Raw genomic sequence first — 18,392 nt, forward strand, 5'->3', positions numbered from 1 at the left:
ACCTGTGCGCAGTGTTGGCAGCTCACAGCTGTATTAATTTATTATAATTAGTAGATAAGATGATAGGAGACAGATGTGTAACAAATAGCAGATAATAGTCTATATATCTCTCATTCAGATAACACATTTATAACTGTGAGCTAATTTGAAAGTTCAGATATGTAATCTGATTGTTTTAATTAACTTATGTTAAGATCATAAAGAAAAAATACCCAGTACGTGGAAGACTTTACAGACAAAAAGTCTACACCATGCATGATGGGCCATTTAATGTAGCAGCAGGGTTTTGTCTAGAGGGACCTGTAGCAGATCCTCTTTAGCAGCAGCTGTAGGGATTGGGGTTGTCATTGTCGTTGTCTGCTTCCCTTCTATAGCACTGAACCCTTTATATTTCTCTCTGAACACATAACTCCTAGACCTTAGTTTCTCTCCCATTTTTCATGATGTCTGATAAAGTTGGATTATAACATCATGCTTTGTTGGCAGGTGCCACTTTTAGCATGATATAGCCTCAAAATTCCTTATATGTAAGCTTTGGATTAAATTATATCCAACCCACTCTCAACTTTGGAAAGCTTTAAAAATCAAGTGTGTTTTTAAAAATAAAAATCAAGTGTGTTTCAATCACTTAAAATGAGGAAGATAAATGTACTTGTACACAGTGTGTGTGAAGTGTGTAGGCACAACATTGTATGAGGCTCCAACATTTCAACACACTACATCTCCTTATTTCAACATATGTAGATAGGATCCCAATTATACTATCCTGTGACCTAGAAAAAACATTATCTGATGCGTGCTGGGCATGTTCTTAATGCATCATGGGAGGGAACACGTGCTCGAGTAAGAAATGGCATCTTCAACATGGCAGCTGAGGTGCTTTCTTTGCTGGGGAAAGCTGGGAAGAGACTAGCAGGATGGCGACTTCAGGAGTTAATATACGTCCAGGTGATGAAGCAAACAGGCTTGGTTAATTTTGTTAGAGATGTTACCAAAGATCAGTCGTAGCTGTGAGACTCTTCTGGTCAAACTAGCTAGGCAGGAGTACGGCGTGTGGTATACAGCGTCTGTCTAGTCATCCTAGGTGTTTGCTTTTCTTTTGCTTTTTTTTCAGCTTTCAAATGTATTTATTATAATTACTGTATACTTCAAAAGTTTGACTGTATAAGCTATTTCATATTGATTAGATTGACTTACCAACTCTGAGTCACATGAGAATTACATAGAGCAGACAGATATATATTTCACATGATTATTCAGTCCTACAGACTGTCTGATAGCAAAAGATCATGCTAGCTACTCTTACTGCCTTTTATTTTCTTAAAATATTAACATTTAAAAAGTTTTAATGTTGAAATATAAGGTTAATTATGTTGTAATGCAGTGCCTGTGAAGTTTGATTTCATTAACCAAAGCAACTGTTTTCTTTAATGTGTATATAACCTTTCTCCTATATGTTTTAAAATCACTTGAAACTTTTTAATAGTGTGTGAAAGAAAATAGGAATTTTTAAAAAAGCACTTCACCCCTTTACAAAAGTCTTGTTGATGCAATAACTATGTCGAAGTATGATCTTTTAAAGTGCAACAGGTATGCATATCTGTTTTAATCTCTTGGAATTTTTATAATTATTTTCTGATTTAATGTTTAGTGGATATAGGCTTATCCTTTTCAGAAGGCAAATTATCTCTTTCTTTGGTATTTAAATTACTCTTAACTGATGTGTGATTTGAGAATGTGATTTCTTAAAGTAGCACTGACAATTAATCATTGATTACCACTTTGATATCTCTTACATTTTCATAAGGAAATATATCAAGGACAGATGAAGTATATTTGTCTCTACCATGTGTCTCAAACTTGGTAGATGCATGGATCCTTGCTTGGTTTAGACCATTTTCTAAAACTTTTGAAAAAAAAATATCTTGGCATTGACTTTAGTTTATTATTTTTTCTCTTTCCTAAATGGGTGTTGTGTCACATGCTACTAGGAAAGATGATAATTTCTTTTAAATTCAGCCTTTAATCAGTATGCCGTGTTTGTTTACTTTGTGTGCTGGAGCTTCATGTATTACTAATGCTTTTTGTGTTTAACCTATCTCAGAGCGTTTGAAGTAACTGGAATGAAATACTTAACGTTAAACTTGGCCTCTAAACAAGAAGCAACGTAAAATTACATCTGATTTTCATTTAAACTTCTAGGACTTACTGGGCAGCTAAAGGGCTCCCCCCACCCCCGCCCCACTCCACTGTAAAAATGCTTTAGACTGTAGGACAGATCAGTGCTCAGAGTTGTCATCAGGATTTTTTCATACACAAAGTTTGTCACTCTCACCTATTTAAATTATACCTGTATGACCCAGGTCACAGACAGTACAGCTAAAAGCATGGACTTTAAAATCCAGTAGACCTGGATCAGAATCCCTACTTAGCTGTGTTATCTTGGTCAAACGATCTGTCTGAGACTGTTATATCATCAGTTATAAGTTATATCCCTAGGGTAATTAGTTCAGAGTATTTCTGAAGGATTAAAGGAAATAGTGTATCTAAAGAACTGAGCACAGTCCTAGCCCATAGTACAGGCTCAGTAAGTGGTTATTAGTCTGATTCTCAGGCTTCCCAGGTGGCTCATTGGTAAAGAATCCCCCTGCCAATGCAGGAGATGCAAGAGACGCAAGTTCAATCCCTGTGTCAGGAAGATCCCCTGGAGAAGGGCATGGCAACCCACTCCAGTATTCTTGCCTGGAGAATCCCATGGACAGAGGAGCCTAGCAGGCTACAGTCCATGGGGTCACAGAAGAGTTGGACACAACTGAGTGAGCATGCAATCCAATTCCCAAATGGAATGCTGAACATCACCAGGATTGACTCGCTATCCCCTGACTGAAGCTGATGCCCTGCCCTTTGCAGCTGCATCATGTCCTCCTGGTGGAACAGCAGTATCCCTCTCATACATGGCAGGACAGCATTCCTTTATGAAAGGCATCCATGGAAAGGCACATGGTACAAATTCTATAATCCTCTTGCTTTTGTAACAGCTTGTCTTTTTCCTTTGTGGAAAAGGCAGTTTGTCCAGTTTCATGTTTTCCATCAAACAACTAAACACATGTTCAAGTTAATTGCCAGGGATTTTAAGAGTATACCATTTCCTGGAGTGTTGGCATGGACAAGTGATTTTTTTTAAAAGATGACTAAGATTGGTTGTCTTCTGGCTATTGCCCTTAACGTCCATTTTTACTTTATAGTTTCAGAGCAATCCCATGTCCATTCTTATTTCAGTCAACAAGTTTATTGAACACTTCATACACAGAGGTACAAGTGTAGGAGGATTCAGCAGCACACAATAAACTCTGCCTCACGGAACCTTTATGTTCTAATGGAGGCCTTGAAAATAAACATGAAAGATAAAGCATATGCCGTAGTAGTGATAAGTACTAAGGAGAGAAATCAAAATGGGCTGTTATTTTGGAGTGACTGGAGAAGACCTTGGGTTTCCCAGGTGGCTCTGTGGTAAAAAATCCACCTGCAATGTAGGAGACGCAAGAGACCTGAGTTCAATCCCTGAGTCAGGAAGATCCCCTGGTAGAGGGTATGGCAACCCATTCCAGTATTCTTGCCTGGGAAATCCCATGACTGGAGCCTGGCAGGCTTTAGTCGGGTCACAAGAGTCAGACACGACTTAGCAACTGAGCATGAAGAAGGCCTTACTGAAGGGGTGATATTTGAATAAAGGCAAAAAGGAGATGAGAAAATAAGCTGGGCAGATATCTTGAAAGAATGTTCAGGCAGAGAGAATAGCATGTACAAGAGCCCTGAGGTAGGGTCATACTTGTTGTGTCCCAGAGCCATCAAGGAACAAGTGGCATGGTAGCAGAAGGAAACAGGGACAGTATCGCAGATGAAGGCAGAAACTTGAGGTGGGGGACAGGTCCCTTCTCATAGATCGGAGTAAGGACTATGTTTTCTTCTGGATGAGTCACATGGGGATTCTTTGAAAGGTTTTGAGCAGAGGAATGGCATGATCTAGCTTACAGTTGAACTAGAGCACTCTGGCTGCTGAGTTTAGAATTTGTTATAAAGGTGGAAGCAGGGAGCTCACATTGGCTATTGCAATTCTCCAGGTGAGAGGAGATAGTGGCTTGAGCCAGGTTGGTATGTGTGGAGGTGGTGAGAAGTAGTCGAATTTGATATCTGTTTTACAAGTAGAGCTGGTAGGATTTGCTGATGAATTGGGTGTGAAATTGTGAGAAAGAGGGGGGAATGAAAGTGAACCTGATTGAAGGCTTTTCGTTAAAGCAACTGGAGCTACAGAAACGAGCAAGACTGAGTGGGCTATCTGTGGAAGGATGATCAGCGGCTCAATTTCCTATCAATACATATGTATTAAATGAGTATGTAACTGATATCTAAATGGATCTGTTGAGGAAGTAGTTGGATATACAAACCTAGTGCTTAAGGGAGACCTTCAGGCTTAGCAGAGAAACTTTGGGATCATCACCATATATATGCTGTTTAAAGCTATGAGCCTAAATGAGATCACCTTGGGAGTGAGCTTAGATAAAGAAGAGGTTCAAGGACTGAACACTATAGCATTGAGAGGTCCAGGAGATGAGGAAGAAGCAGTAATGAAGATGGAGAAGGAATGGTCAGGGAAGTCAGAAGAAAACCTGAAGAATGGGTTCTCCTGGAAGCCAAGTGAAGATGTTTCCAGCAGGAAAAGAGGGGTCAACTGGGCTGAAGGCTGGTAGTTGTCAAGGGCAGGGTGAGGGCTGAGCTTTAATTGATCTTGGGATCTGACAACATGGAAGTCATTGGTGACCTTGAACAAAGCAATTTTGTGGAGCAGTAGGCGGAAACCTGAGCTTAATGGGGTCAAAAAAAAAAAAATGGGAGATAACCGGGTGACAGAGCATAGGGACAACTCTTTAAAGGAGTCTTACAGAGAAGGAGAGGGTTTCCTAGGTGGCGCTAGTGGTAAAGAACCTTCCTGCCAATGCAGGAGACTTAAAGAGACACAGGTTCGATCCCTGGGTTGGGAAGATCCCCTGGGGAAGGGCCCAGCAACCCACTCCAGTGTTCTTGCCTGGAGAATCCCATGGACAGAGGAGCCTGGCGGACTATAGTCCAAACAGTCAGATGTGACTGAAGTGACTTTGCACACACACAGAGAAGGAGAAGAAATGGAGCCGCAGGCAGAGAATAAGGTACAAGAGAGGGAATGGTTTTTAAGATGAAAGAAATCATAGCCTGTTAGGATGTGGGGGGACCAGTTCAGCAGAGCAGGAGAAATTAATGAGGCAGGAGAAGGAAGTCAATAGAGCAGCACTGCAAGGTCTTTCTGGTCTAGACAGGGGCTTCAAGCACGAGTGAAGGAGTCAGCCTTGGCTGGGAGCATCACCAGCCCATCTCTAGTCACAGGAGAGAGGAGAAGTGTGGCCACAGATGTGAGTAGTTGCAGAGACACTGGTGGGAGTCTGTGGACGTTCTCTTCAGACGGTTTCAGTTTTCTCAGCCAAATGATAAGCCAGGTCAGCAGCTGAGGTTGAGGACAGTGAAGGAGCCTCGGTGGTCTGAAGAGAGAAAACAAAGTGTGAACCCCAGGAGAGCAAGCCTGTGGATGGCCTAGGGCAGGGCAGTGTGGCTTCTCTGCAGCTCCAAGGGTCCATTTGAGGGAGCAGCCATGGATCTAAAGGGGGATGTTTGGCACTGTTGAGTGTTTCTCCAGCCAAATTCAGCTGCATGGGGATGGGTGCAGATGAGGTGGTAAACTGAATTTAACCAGGTCGTGGTTTAGCCGAGTGAGTACACTGAAGTGGAACGGGGCAAGAGGGTTGAAAGTGTATTCCAGGGACCAATACCACACACCCATGGAAATGAAGCTGGATCAGACAGAGGACTTTCCCAACAGTGCCATGAAGTAGATAACACAATCAGTATTCCCGATTACACATGATGCCGCTGGTACAGAGCGGCTGGTACGTGAGAGGTCATATATTTTGTCCAGAGTCACACTTAAGAGCAGACATTGAGTTGAGAAGCCAGATCTCCTTTTGTTTAGGGTGTTTACCACCCACCCTATCATCAGGCTTTCTCCTAATATAATAGCAGGGTGTTTAATCTCGAGTTACCAAATCATTATACACCTGTGTCTCTTATGACATTCTAGTAGCATTGACTCTGAAATAATATGACTTAGATCACAAAAGGGGACTTTAAAAGCAGAAAGCTCGAAAGCATCTGCTATGCTGCTTGCTGTTTTCTGATACATCCTGCAGTTCTGCTGCCAGCCATTCCCCAGTCCATGAGGACCATCCTCATTTCCCAGTCTTTGTCCTCTCCTTTTGAAAAATTCCCATCCTTGACACCAACCCAGAATACTGTGCTTTTTTTGTGAAACCTTCCTAAATGGTTCTCCTTCCTCCTTCATCTCTCCCCTGCCCCTGCTCCCCAAACTGGGTGTAATCTCATCCCTTTTTTGAATGCCTTTTGTTCTTGCTTCTCTGATGGGATCCATCATAATCTACTGTATATGTTTGTGAACTCATCTCCCTGCCCCCTACCATACATATGGACATGCACATGTGCATGCAAAGGATTGAGAGTGTGTTTTACTCATCTTTGTATTATGTGCTCAAAACAGACATAGTAGGTGTTCACATCTTTTTTAAAAAACTGAATTTATAAAAAATAAAATAAAAAGTAAAAATGAATTTATCAGCAGACTGTGTGTAATGCTGGAAAACTTTTGATAAAGAAGGATTTTTAAATGATAGGCCAAAGTGGGCAGAGGCTGGCTGGGAGCGGGGGGGGTGCTTGAAAGAGCACCAGACTTGGGGACAGGCCTTGGATACAATTTGCACTGTCACTCATTTGCTTCCCTTGGAGATGAAAGATCAGACAGCATCAATGGCTCAAATACTCAGCTGAAATGGAGAGTCCATGGAGTCCCTTCAGGTGCTTATAACTCTGCTTTTTTCTTTTATCTATTCTTGTGTTTCCGTGTCCATATAAGATTTTATTCAAATGAATGACCCATACCCACCCCATGCCCCCAGCCTCAGCACCATCAGAAAAAATTAGAAAACTTCTGGACTAAATGATCTCTCTTTACCTCAGTGTTCTTTGAGCCTTGTGTGTGTGTGTGTGTGTGTGTGTGTGTGTGTGTGTGTGTACTATGAGGATTAAGTAGATGTTTCCCTACCTCTAAGACTTAAGGGAAATCTGTGTAAAAAAATTAAGTGTATATAACAATACAATTGACTGAAAAGCATACAGCACAGTTTAAATCCAGCTAGTTTGTAATATTGTCAAAAACTGTCTTCTGCTGCTTCAGCCCCATTTTTCAAATGAGAATGAGGTGATACTCCCCACTTAGGGGGATTCTATCAGTCTAAAGACTTTTGTTTGTCTTCTGGTATTGTCCCTGAGAATTTATGTATTGAAATAAGTATTTATTTTGAATTAATTTCCTTTCAGTACTTCTTTATATTAGAAGTAAGGAATTATTTTTAAAACTGTGTGTGTAAGTAGACTATCATCTGTGAGTACCCTTTAAGGTTTAAAAAGGAGTATTATAAAAAATACTTGTTATAATAAAGAGGTGCTGGATTTGATAGGGTTGAGAACTACTGGTCTGTGCTGCATACTTAGATGCTTAGATGTTTAAAAATAATGGTATAATCAAGGATCAGAATGAGTGGTAGACATTTCAAGTGATGTGGGAAATTAGGAAAAGGAGAGATCATGGATTTGGGTAGTCATGGAATGTTTGATGGAGGAGAGGATTGTTAGAGGGGATCTTGCATAGTGAGGATCAGGCACTATGATAGTGTGTTTTATCTTGAAAAAAAAAAAAAGGATGACAAGACTTGTCAGAGAGACGGAGAAAGCAATTTCTATGTATATTGTTGTTTAGTAGCTTAATTGTATCTGGCTCTTTGTGACCCCATGGATTGTAGCCCTCTAGGCTCTTCTGTCCATGGGATTTCCCAGGCAAGAATACTGGAGCAGGTAGTAGTTCCCTTATCCAGGGGATCTTCCCAACACAGGGATCAAATCCACATCTGCTGCATTGGCAGGCAGATCCTTTCCACTGAGCCACCAGGGAAGCCCTTTTCTAGGTATAGTAAAGCATAAAGTTAAGGTTGCAAGGGCCCCAGGAAATTGTAAGGGTGGTGTCAACCTTTGGTGTTAATGGATGGATTCCAGGGAACTCAGGAATTTCCTGAATTAGAGTATACCATTTTGCATATTTTTCTGAGAACTGGGTTTATAGTTCTCATTGGATTCTGAAAGTGGTCCATCACCCCTAGCAAGTTAAGGCCTACTGATCTAGCCAGAGGCTTTGCCCAAGGTTACACAGCTAGTCAGTGACAGAGATGGGGCCTGAATCGTGGGTCGTTTCATCTGTAGTTTCAAGCCCATTTCACCACGCTCAGTTGAACAACATGAATAACAGCACAGCAGGTTTAAGGATTATGTTACCATTTTATAGTAATTGGTGTAAAAAGGCACAACTGTCTTGGGGTCAGTAGTCGATTTTCACAGGAGTTGAAGAAGGATGCACTTTACTTTGGCTCCTCAAAGTTAGCTAATACTTTACTTTTTTCTAGTTGAAATACACTGCCACTCACCAAAATAGCTTTCTCAACTGAAGGCAAGCTCCTGGAGAAGGATTATTCTCTCGGAGGCTGTTTCTGCAGTTCCTTTCCAATTGGCACTGTCTTTCTGACCTGCAGCGGCCTCCAGTTTCCTGCCAAATCAAATGAAAGCTACTTTGCCTGATCTGTCAGATCATGTACTACTGTGGCCTGTACTGCTGTGGCGAGTGCTCTGTGCCCCAGTCAGGCGAGTGTCCTTATTATTTGCACTCATTCCTCTCCTAGAGTCCTTTCATTCCTCTCTTCATGTGGTTCCCCAGCCCAGAATGACCTCTGTCCTTTTCCCTTTGTTTCCAGATCCCCAACATAAGGTCCAGCTTAAGTCTAATCTCCACAAAGCTTCCCTTTGTGACTGTGGACCATTTTGCACTTGCTCTGAACTGCTATCACATTAATTGCTTGCACTGCGCACCACAGGACTTGGGTATTTCCACAGACTTTTCATTGGAAAGGCTCCAATGGTCACTTTGGGAATGGGGTTCCAGGAAGTCTAGGGTGGGACTCAGGGCAACCCCATTCCCTGCTTCAGCCAGTGTTTACAGATGGGAAGTCTTCACTAGTGTTTATTTGATGAAATGGGTTAGCTGCCCCTTTCTCCTGCAAACAAAGTTTGAAAAACACTGGATCTATCTTGTGTGCTGATGACCTCATAACTGTTAACTCATAATGAGCAGGGGCCAGGAGACTTACACTGCATTGGACTTAATACTGCCACTCCCAGGCAACTGGTGCAATTTGAGCACAAAACAGACATGTAGGAAATGATTTTATGATTATATTAGTCCAATTTGGGGGATAGGCGATAGTGAATAGCATTACTAAAAAATTATCTTAATGAAGAACTCAGAATATTTCTGGGTTGATCATTGAGAAATAAACCAAAATTGGTGGATTTATTTCCCCTCTTTTGAAAAAGTCAAATACTATTTAAAGCTGTCCAGTTTACATATGCATATTGAAGAGAAACCTCAGTATTGGCATTCTCTACTCTCCTGAAATTTAGCCAAACTTAAATATCACATGCATGTGCTCATATAGGTGTTATAGTGTTATACAACTGACTTGTAGAGTCACGTGCAGTATACCAGAAAACCTGCAAAAATTACATCTAAAATTTATGGCCATAATGATTAAAACTGGAAAATACCAGTCTTTCAGACCAGTTATTTCTGCTTTCTCGTATCAAATCAATGATAGAAACTAATAAAAACCTGAGTATTTAAATCAATGGTGCTATCAACTTGTTAATACTCTTTTGTTTTTGTTTTGTTTTCCCTGCTCTCTGCCTGGTTCATTGTCTTCACCTGCAGGTGTACTTTGTTGTCGGCTTCCAAAGATTACTAACTCTTTCTGTATCATTAAAATTGAACTGCCTTGACTATTCTGCTACTCTTACTGCTGCTCCCATTATTGCCTTCTTCAGCAAAATCAGGCTTTCCGAAGCCAAAGAATAACAAGAAATAAACACCATTTTAGAAGCCTTGCCACCATGAAACTTAAGCAAAATGTGCTCACCATTATTTTGCTGCCTATCCACCTGTTAATAACAATATACAGTGCCCTTATATTTATTCCATGGTATTTTCTTACCAATGCCAAGAAGAAAAACGCTATGGCAAAGAGAATAAAAGCTAAGCCCACCTCAGACAAACCTGGAAGTCCATATCGCTCTGTCACGCACTTCGACTCGCTAGCTGTCATAGACATCTCCGGAGCAGACACCCTGGATAAATTATTCGATCATGCTGTCTCCAAGTTTGGGAAGAAGGAGAGCCTGGGAACCAGGGAAGTCCTAAGTGAAGAAAATGAAATGCAGCCAAATGGAAAGGTTTTTAAGAAGGTAAAGCATTTGGGGGCTTTCTATTTTTTTTTTAAAGGATACACTTGACTATAAATCAAGTGCATTTAAAACACACTGACATTTCATTACAGTGCCTGTAACTAATTCCGCAAAGGTGTTCCTAGCATCTGTATATTCACTTAAGGGCAATTTTGAGTTCTCCTCATTGAATAGTATTTTAATTGCTTGTTTGAGTACATATGCTAATATTACAGCATCTCTCACTCTAACAGTTAATTCTCGGGAATTATAAATGGTTGAACTATCTCGAAGTGAACCGCAGAGTGAATAACTTTGGTAGTGGACTCACTGCACTGGGACTGAAGCCAAAGAGCACCATTGCCATTTTCTGTGAGACCAGGGCTGAATGGATGATTGCGGCACAGACCTGCTTTAAGTACAACTTTCCTCGTAAGTGTCTGGTGGTTTTGGAGGGAGAGAGTGGGCTATGCTTACACATCAAACTATCCTGAGATCCTCTTGTCTTCCAAGCAAGTGTTAAGCCAGAACCTGTTGACCTTGAGAATCTTAACTGATGGATTTTTGCCCAGTTTGTGGCACTTTCAGTATTTTCCGGTTTCTTTAGGTTTAGAGAGTTAGAATCCTGAGAATTTGTAAGACACATTTGTGACTGCCAGGAGGTTTGAGGCAAGGCGGAAGGGTAAGAGCAGAGACTATGAATTCAAATTAGATTATAAAATATATTCATGTCTGTGAGTCTACCATTAAAAGTTGGCTGAAATACTATATCTAAGAAATATTTATCTTTTAATGTTTGTGTTTATTTTTTATTATGTAGTTGTGACTTTATATGCCACCCTTGGCAGAGAAGCTGTAGTTCATGGGTTAAATGAATCTGAGGCTACCTATCTGATTACTAGCGTTGAACTTCTGGAGAGTAAACTTAAGGTAAATATGACATTTTCTTTTAATTTATGGTAGCATTTGACAGCATAGGAAAATATTCAATAATGAAGTTAATTGCAGGCCCATTTTTAATAGCTGGATTTTCTTTCTGTTCAACAGACCGCATTGATAGATATCAACTGTGTTAAACATATCATTTATGTGGACAATAAGACTATCAATAAAGCAGAATACCCTGAAGGATTTGAGATTCACAGCATGCAATCAGTAGAAGAGTTGGGATCCAAGCCAGAAAACTGTAAGTAAAGCAAACAAATTTAATCTTTTCAAGGCTTATTATTAAAGATTAGATTAAAGAAATAATACAAGTGAAAACTGTTAAGTTCTCTGATTTAAAAAAAGGTTTGTATAACTCAATAAAAACTATCAAGACCATATAGTATTAAGATTTTCTCTCTCTCCTCAAAAAGGTAACCACTGCTTGAAAATTTACTAAATTATTGCTGCTGCTGCTAAATCGCTTCAGTTGTGTCCGACTCTGTGCGACCCCATAGATGGCAGCCCACCAGGCTCCCCCGTCCCTGGGATTCTCCAGACGAGAACACTGGAGTGGGTTGCCATTTCCTTCTCCAATGCATGGAAGTGAAAAGTGAAAGTGAAGTCACTCAGTCGTGTCTGACTCTTGGTGACTCCATGGGCTGCAGCCTACCAGGCTCCACTGTCCTTGGGATTTTCCAGGCAAGAGTACTGGAGTGGGTTGCCATTGCCTTCTCCGACTAAATTATCGAGAAGTATTCAATAGTTCAGGGCTTCCCTGGTGGCTCAGATGGTAAAGAATCTGCCTGCAATGCAGGAGACCCGGGTTTGATCCTTGGGTTCGGAAGGTCCCCTGGAGAAGGGAGTGGCTACGCATTCCAGCATTCTTGCCTGGAGAGTTCCATGGACAGAGGAGCCTGGCAAACTATAGTCCATGGGGTTGAAGAGAGCCGGACAAGACGTAGCAACTAAGCATACATGCATTCAATGATTCAGATTTATGGTAGCTGATGCCAGACTTTCTTTGTTTTTTTTTTTGTTAAAAACCTACTATAACCTTCCAATCTGAACCTCATGTAAGGGACAGATCTCAGGCCTTCCCTTCAGTAAAATTTTCCTTAGTTTTTTTTAATGCTAATGCTACTGATTTTAATCATGTCTCTGAGGATACAAACCTGTTTGCTAAAACCATACTTGGATTTATTCTACCACTGATATGGTAGTTGGTATTCCATTTGAAGTAAGTTAAGTGTGTCATATCAAAATGTCAGTTGGTCATCAGGTCAGAGAGGGTTGAACAATTGAAATACTCCATTTAAATTATTTTCTTTCACATGTTGAATGAGAAGATCACAATACTCTGCTAGATGAGGAAGCCAAGTCTTTTATAACAGGCAGTCAGCATGCCTGCCCTTTGCTCTGAGGAAAAGTATTATCATTATTGCACTGGACAGTGAGCATGCCTGTTCTTTGCTCCAGAGGGAGACACTTTTTCTATCTTCCAAGGCTATTCACTGTGGAATCATCTTTGAAAAGATAGTCCAGAATAAAGTCAGTGCCTCTGCTCACAAGATGTGCAGAAACTCAACAGACCCATGGGGAATTATGTCTCAACACCAGGTTGACCCTGTAAGATTGGGATAAAGTTGACTGAGAAGTCCTGATTGGTTGGGATTTGTTGGCATGAAACTATGGGAGGTAGGGGTCCTCATAATTTTGTGTAAGCCATAACATGATAGACCACATATCCCACCTAGTCCACTCATCTCTACCTTCTTTTATTGTACTTTACAAATGCATCCATCCATAAATTATTAGGGGAAAAAAAGGTCCTCACAGCAGATAGTTTGAGAAGCACAACTCTAACATACAGTTTAGCACGCTCCAACCTGCATCTGTTTCTCTAAATGAAGTTGAATTGGAACACGGTCACATCCATTTGTTTAACAGCTGCCTATGGTTTCCTTCACTCTCCAGTAACAAACCTGGGTAGCTTTGGCAGAGACCATACAACCCTCCAAGTTTAAAATATTTACTCTATGGTCCTTCACAATGAAAATTGGCCGATCCCTGCTCAAGACAGCTAACTGTAATCTGTTGGGAAGACCTCTCTGTTTCTTTCCCCCAGTCATTCAATGAGCAGAGACATCACTGGGGCTCAGAACACAAGATGATTAAACGTTCCTACCTGCAGGCAGACAGCAAGAAGAAACAAAGTTTAGAAACTGTTTAGATATTACCTTTGGTGGGAAATGAAGGGCATGTAAGCCCCTCCTAAATTGTCTCTCTCTTTTTCTTAATTTCCTGAAATTCCTGTCTGATTTTGATTAAAAAGAATCAAAGTATGGTCTGACCCTGATAGGGGAAGAAGCATTAATTCTGGAAGACTCAAAAGAATCCCCAATCCAGACACATACTAAATATTCTAACTATAGGCATGAGTGAGTGTGTGTGTGTAGCAGAGAGAGAAACAATTTCCTGTTACAGTTTTGATGTCACTGCGCTTTGAATAGTTTCAAGAAATGATTTCCTATATAGATTTCAAGAAGCAACCATCAAAACACAAACATCATTTTGGTTTGATGCCCTTTGGATTTTACTTGCTACTTGGAATCTAATTAAAAATATGTTTAAATGTATAATGGTTATCTTATTGCTATTTTACTCAGTATCCATGGTTCAATTATTTTTAAAATAAAATTATTTTTCTAAAAACTTGAAAAAAATCAAGTCCAGTGGTTTTCAATCAGGAGTGTGTATGAGTGTCACTTGAGGAACTTGTGATCCATTCCAGGCATACAGAACCAGGATTTTCAGAGCTAGGGTCCAGAGATAGTATTTTATTTAAGTTCCACAGGTGATTCTTATGCCCACCAGTGGTTAAGAACCAAAATCTAGTCCAACCATTTCATTTTAGACATGAGAAAATGGAGGCTTGAGGCGCTCACATATAGTACTCTATCTTCCTAATTCTCCAGATCTTAGATAACTTTCCACAACAAACCTTGTAAACAGCACTGTGGAGAGGGATTAGGCTAAACATTCAGAAAATGGACCAAATTAAGTTTGAAGTTCTCATTGCAGGTAACCAGAATTGGATAACCATTTTCTTGTTGATGATCAATAGAGAGTATTTGTTTTAAATAGTTTATCATTACACCAGAATCTAAAAATCTTACCTTTGTTTAACAATTTAACTTTTAAACTAAAGGAAATGTGCTTTTTCATTATTTAGTGAGCGTTTCTCCAAATAGACCAACTCCTTCAGACTTGGCTATTGTCATGTATACCAGTGGATCTACTGGCCGACCTAAGGGAGTGATGATGCATCATAGCAATTTGATAGCTGGAATGACTGGCCAGTGTGAGAGAATTCCTGGGCTGGGGTAAGAGAAAATTATTGAGTGTTCTTAGAACTCATGTTTGATATTCTCTAAATTCAGGCTATAGTAAAACAATAATTGATGTTTCTAATTTACAGTATCTTTTTAAGAATGACTAGAATCTTTCTCTTACTTTGTTTTAGACCAAAGGATACGTATATTGGCTACCTGCCTTTGGCTCATGTGCTTGAGTTGACAGCAGAGATCTCTTGCTTTACCTATGGCTGTAGGATTGGATATTCTTCTCCACTTACACTCTCTGACCAGGTGACAAGCTTTTCAGTCTATTGACATGATCATATTAAGTTACAGTGTTCGGGTGAGAAAAGTTTACTAAAACATGAGAAATTTTAATTTAGCTAAAACTTCCTCCTTGGCTTCAAAAATAGCTCCCATGAGCAGTATGTTGCTATAGAAAATAACCTTGAGGATTTGTTAGCATTGCTTTATCTATATGTTTTAAAATTATTTTGAGACTGATAATTACTTTCATTGTCTTCAGTATTCTATCAACCAAAATGTTACCAAATTAGTCTTTGTATATGATGCTAGTTGATGTTCATAGAGATGACTTTGAGATGTGGCTTTGCCTTTTGGCTGATCAAAGAAAGTTAAAATTTTTTTCAGTTTTGTTTTAGTGTTTGATCTACCTTAGTTTAGGTTTTTTCACCTTTTTTTTTGTTTTTGTTTGAAAATGGATGGTCTGTGCTATATGTGATATGTTATTAGTGAAAATGCTCAGTTTACCAAAATACCGCATTTTCTTTTATCCTGGATCAGAGTTTCTCCTATAAGGAAGACTGAAATGTGCTAGAAGAAATCATCTACAGGATAAAACACTAATGTCCTCATACCTCAGACTTGTAGGTTATGATAGTTGGAACAGATAACTCACAGCAGTAGAGAGCAAATTCCATGTGTAAATATCTGTCTTTGCTCTTGATAATACTTAAATTATAACCTTTTTTCTGCTAAGGTTTCTTTCCTTGATCCTATTTACTTTTTCTTTACTCTAGTCCAGCAAAATTAAAAAGGGAAGCAAAGGAGACTGTACTGTACTGAAGCCTACACTCATGGCTGCTGTCCCGGTGAGTATAGCATGTCAGTGTCATCCGTGGCCTGCACTTGGACTTTTAAAAAAGTAATCCTCTTAAATATTTGTCAACATTTTAAAACAATTTTACTTTGTGGAAATTACGGTAAAATGTGTCCGTTAAAATCTTAGATAAGCATAGGGAAAAGATGAAATGGCAAACTTCTGAAGTGGATGCCTGTAAGGGTTTGCTGATTCTTGAAAATGAAGTGATGAAACTGACCTAGCTCAAATTACATAGTCTGATAATTGGTCATAATATTTTAAAGATAGACAACACTCCAAAGATCATTTAGTTTAGTCACTTCATTTAAAAATGAGGCAACCAAGGCCATCCTAGAGAACTGGGGCAGTGTATACAAGGTTACAGAGCTGGTTCATGGCAGAGTTGAATCTAGAATCCAAGCCTGCTGACCCTTATGGTGGCTAAGAAAGATTAAGGAAACTGTCATATGAGAGAACTCCTAGAGAAAAAAAGTTGAATTCTCAGTTCAGTTCAGTCACTCAGTCGTGTCTGAGACTTTGTGACCCCATGGACTGCAGCACGCCAGGCTTCCCCAGCCCATCACCAACTCCCAGAGCTTGCTCAAATTCATGTCCATAGAGTAGGTGATGCCATCCAACCATCTTGTCCTCTGTCCCCTTCTCTTCCTGCCTTCAATCTTTCCCAGCATCAGGGTCTTTTCTAATGAGTCAGCTCTTCACATCAGATTGAATTCTAGATATTCAAAATCTTTCTGTGAAATATTGCCTTTCATAAAAATAAGATGTTACATTTTATAGCCTTGTAATGATAAATTATGAAATCTGACAATGTTTCTAACTGTATAGTCAAATATATTCTAGCACTTTAGGCTTCAGAAACTCCAGTGGGAGTATCACTACTGCTTGTATTATGATCAGGCTTTACATCTTATCCTATTATCTTTCAAAGAATTATTTTTGCATATGGATTAGATGCATATGTTATTAGATAATGAAGTGTTCAGTCCAAGTTTTTCTAAGAATTGCAGATGGAAGATAATTTTTTTTTACCTTTAAATTACCAAAATAACCAAAGTATTAGATCAGAGTAGCATTTGCTTTTTTATTTAGAGGTGCTGTAGAATTCAGCAAGTTTACAAACTGAAAGGAGAGGCTTCTGATTAAAAGCATAATAAAATGCTGATAATAGGTTTCACAGTACTTAACTATGTTCCAGACACTGTGCTAAGCTGGTTTAGATGGATCATCTCACTTTGTCCTCCCTAAAACTCTGCTATGTGGGTCCTTTTATAAAGAAAAAAAAAAAGAAACTTGCCAAAGGTCACAGAACCCATAGGTGGTAATTAAAACTTGAACTGTGATGGCAGAGACTTCTTAACCACTGTGAATGTCTATTTAGGATTGTCTTTGGGAAACAGTATGTTGGGTTTATCACCCAGGAGTTCTTAGGAAACAGTATCAGAGGACATAATTAGGGAGGGGGAAGGACCGAGTAGTCTAGGAAATAATGTCTGAATTTAGGCCTGAAAGATAAGCAAGAGTTAGCTCATATGCTGTGTATCTTTTAATTACCTGTTTCTCATTCTTTACTTTGTGTCTTGGGAGGCTAACTCCAGGAGGATTTGCATGTGTTCTGATTTCTGGTGGGGCTTGGCCACTTGTTGGTGCTTGGCCACTTGTTGGTGCTCATGAGAGATCAGAGGACGGAAAGAGAGGTCTGCCTATTTACTGACTTTGCCTCTTCTCTGCTAAGCTGCCCTTTTTGGCAGTTGTTGCCAGGTGCTCATTGGACAGTCTCTTTCCTATTGGCTCTAACCAGGTCTTTCCCATGGCAACGGTCCTCCATCAGATTCCAGTAATACTTCTCTCCTCTCAGTTCTTCAGACCTAGAGATAGTAAACCATCTCCTATGTTGCTAGTTCACTGATGCTTTACCATACCTTATTGGTTCCCTTAGCTCCTTCCACTCTTCTATAAATAAACCTTTAAAAAATTTTTTTATTGAGAATTGTTTCTGATAGACTCTATTTTCTCAGTTTATTTCCTGAGTCAGAATAAAAGATACATTTAGTATTGTAATATTCACATACATGATGAGAATTCACAGTAAATCACTACTTATAAGTAATGACTGTATTGAATGTCATGTAATATTATTAGGTCGAGTTAGAGGGTGACTGAATGTGCTAACAATAAACCCTGCCAGCGTGTTGCAACAGGGTTGTGTTCTTTACTCATTAAGGCCTTTCTGTATCTGTGATTGGTATCTAGTGTTGGAAGTAGTTCTCACACATCCGTCTCATTCCCATATGCTCTTTTCCACCCAACATATTTTTCAAAAAAATGACTTGTACATGATTTATTGGTAGAATACACATGATACAATTTATTTCCCTCGGTGGGGGTTCAGATTGAAATATAGTTAAGGTATGGTATTATATTAATTTTAGGTGTACTTGTACTACATGGATTGTCATTTGCATACCATACACTTTCTTAAGAGGAATAGTTATAGGATGCTAAAACCC

The 18,392-nt window shown here is 39.6% G+C and overlaps 1 protein-coding gene across 3 annotated transcripts in view; it reads left to right on the forward strand.

The window, feature by feature from the left end:
* ACSL4 (acyl-CoA synthetase long chain family member 4) overlaps positions 1 to 18,392 on the forward strand; it is a 68,966-nt gene that overhangs the window by 29,612 nt on the left and 20,962 nt on the right. The window contains exons 3-9 of one of the 3 annotated variants that reach the window (XM_065916296.1): positions 9,971 to 10,500; positions 10,734 to 10,911; positions 11,300 to 11,409; positions 11,527 to 11,665; positions 14,639 to 14,789; positions 14,930 to 15,053; positions 15,803 to 15,874. In XM_065916296.1, coding sequence (XP_065772368.1) covers positions 10,150 to 10,500; positions 10,734 to 10,911; positions 11,300 to 11,409; positions 11,527 to 11,665; positions 14,639 to 14,789; positions 14,930 to 15,053; positions 15,803 to 15,874 — 1,125 coding nt within the window. In that variant the 5' untranslated portion in view covers positions 9,971 to 10,149. The remainder of the gene's footprint in view (positions 1 to 9,970; positions 10,501 to 10,733; positions 10,912 to 11,299; positions 11,410 to 11,526; positions 11,666 to 14,638; positions 14,790 to 14,929; positions 15,054 to 15,802; positions 15,875 to 18,392) is intronic. The other 2 variants (XM_065916298.1, XM_065916297.1) reach the window with 2 other exon arrangements.

Source organism: Muntiacus reevesi, chromosome X, assembly GCF_963930625.1.
Source record: "Muntiacus reevesi chromosome X, mMunRee1.1, whole genome shotgun sequence".
Classification (NCBI taxonomy): domain Eukaryota; kingdom Metazoa; phylum Chordata; class Mammalia; order Artiodactyla; family Cervidae; genus Muntiacus; species Muntiacus reevesi.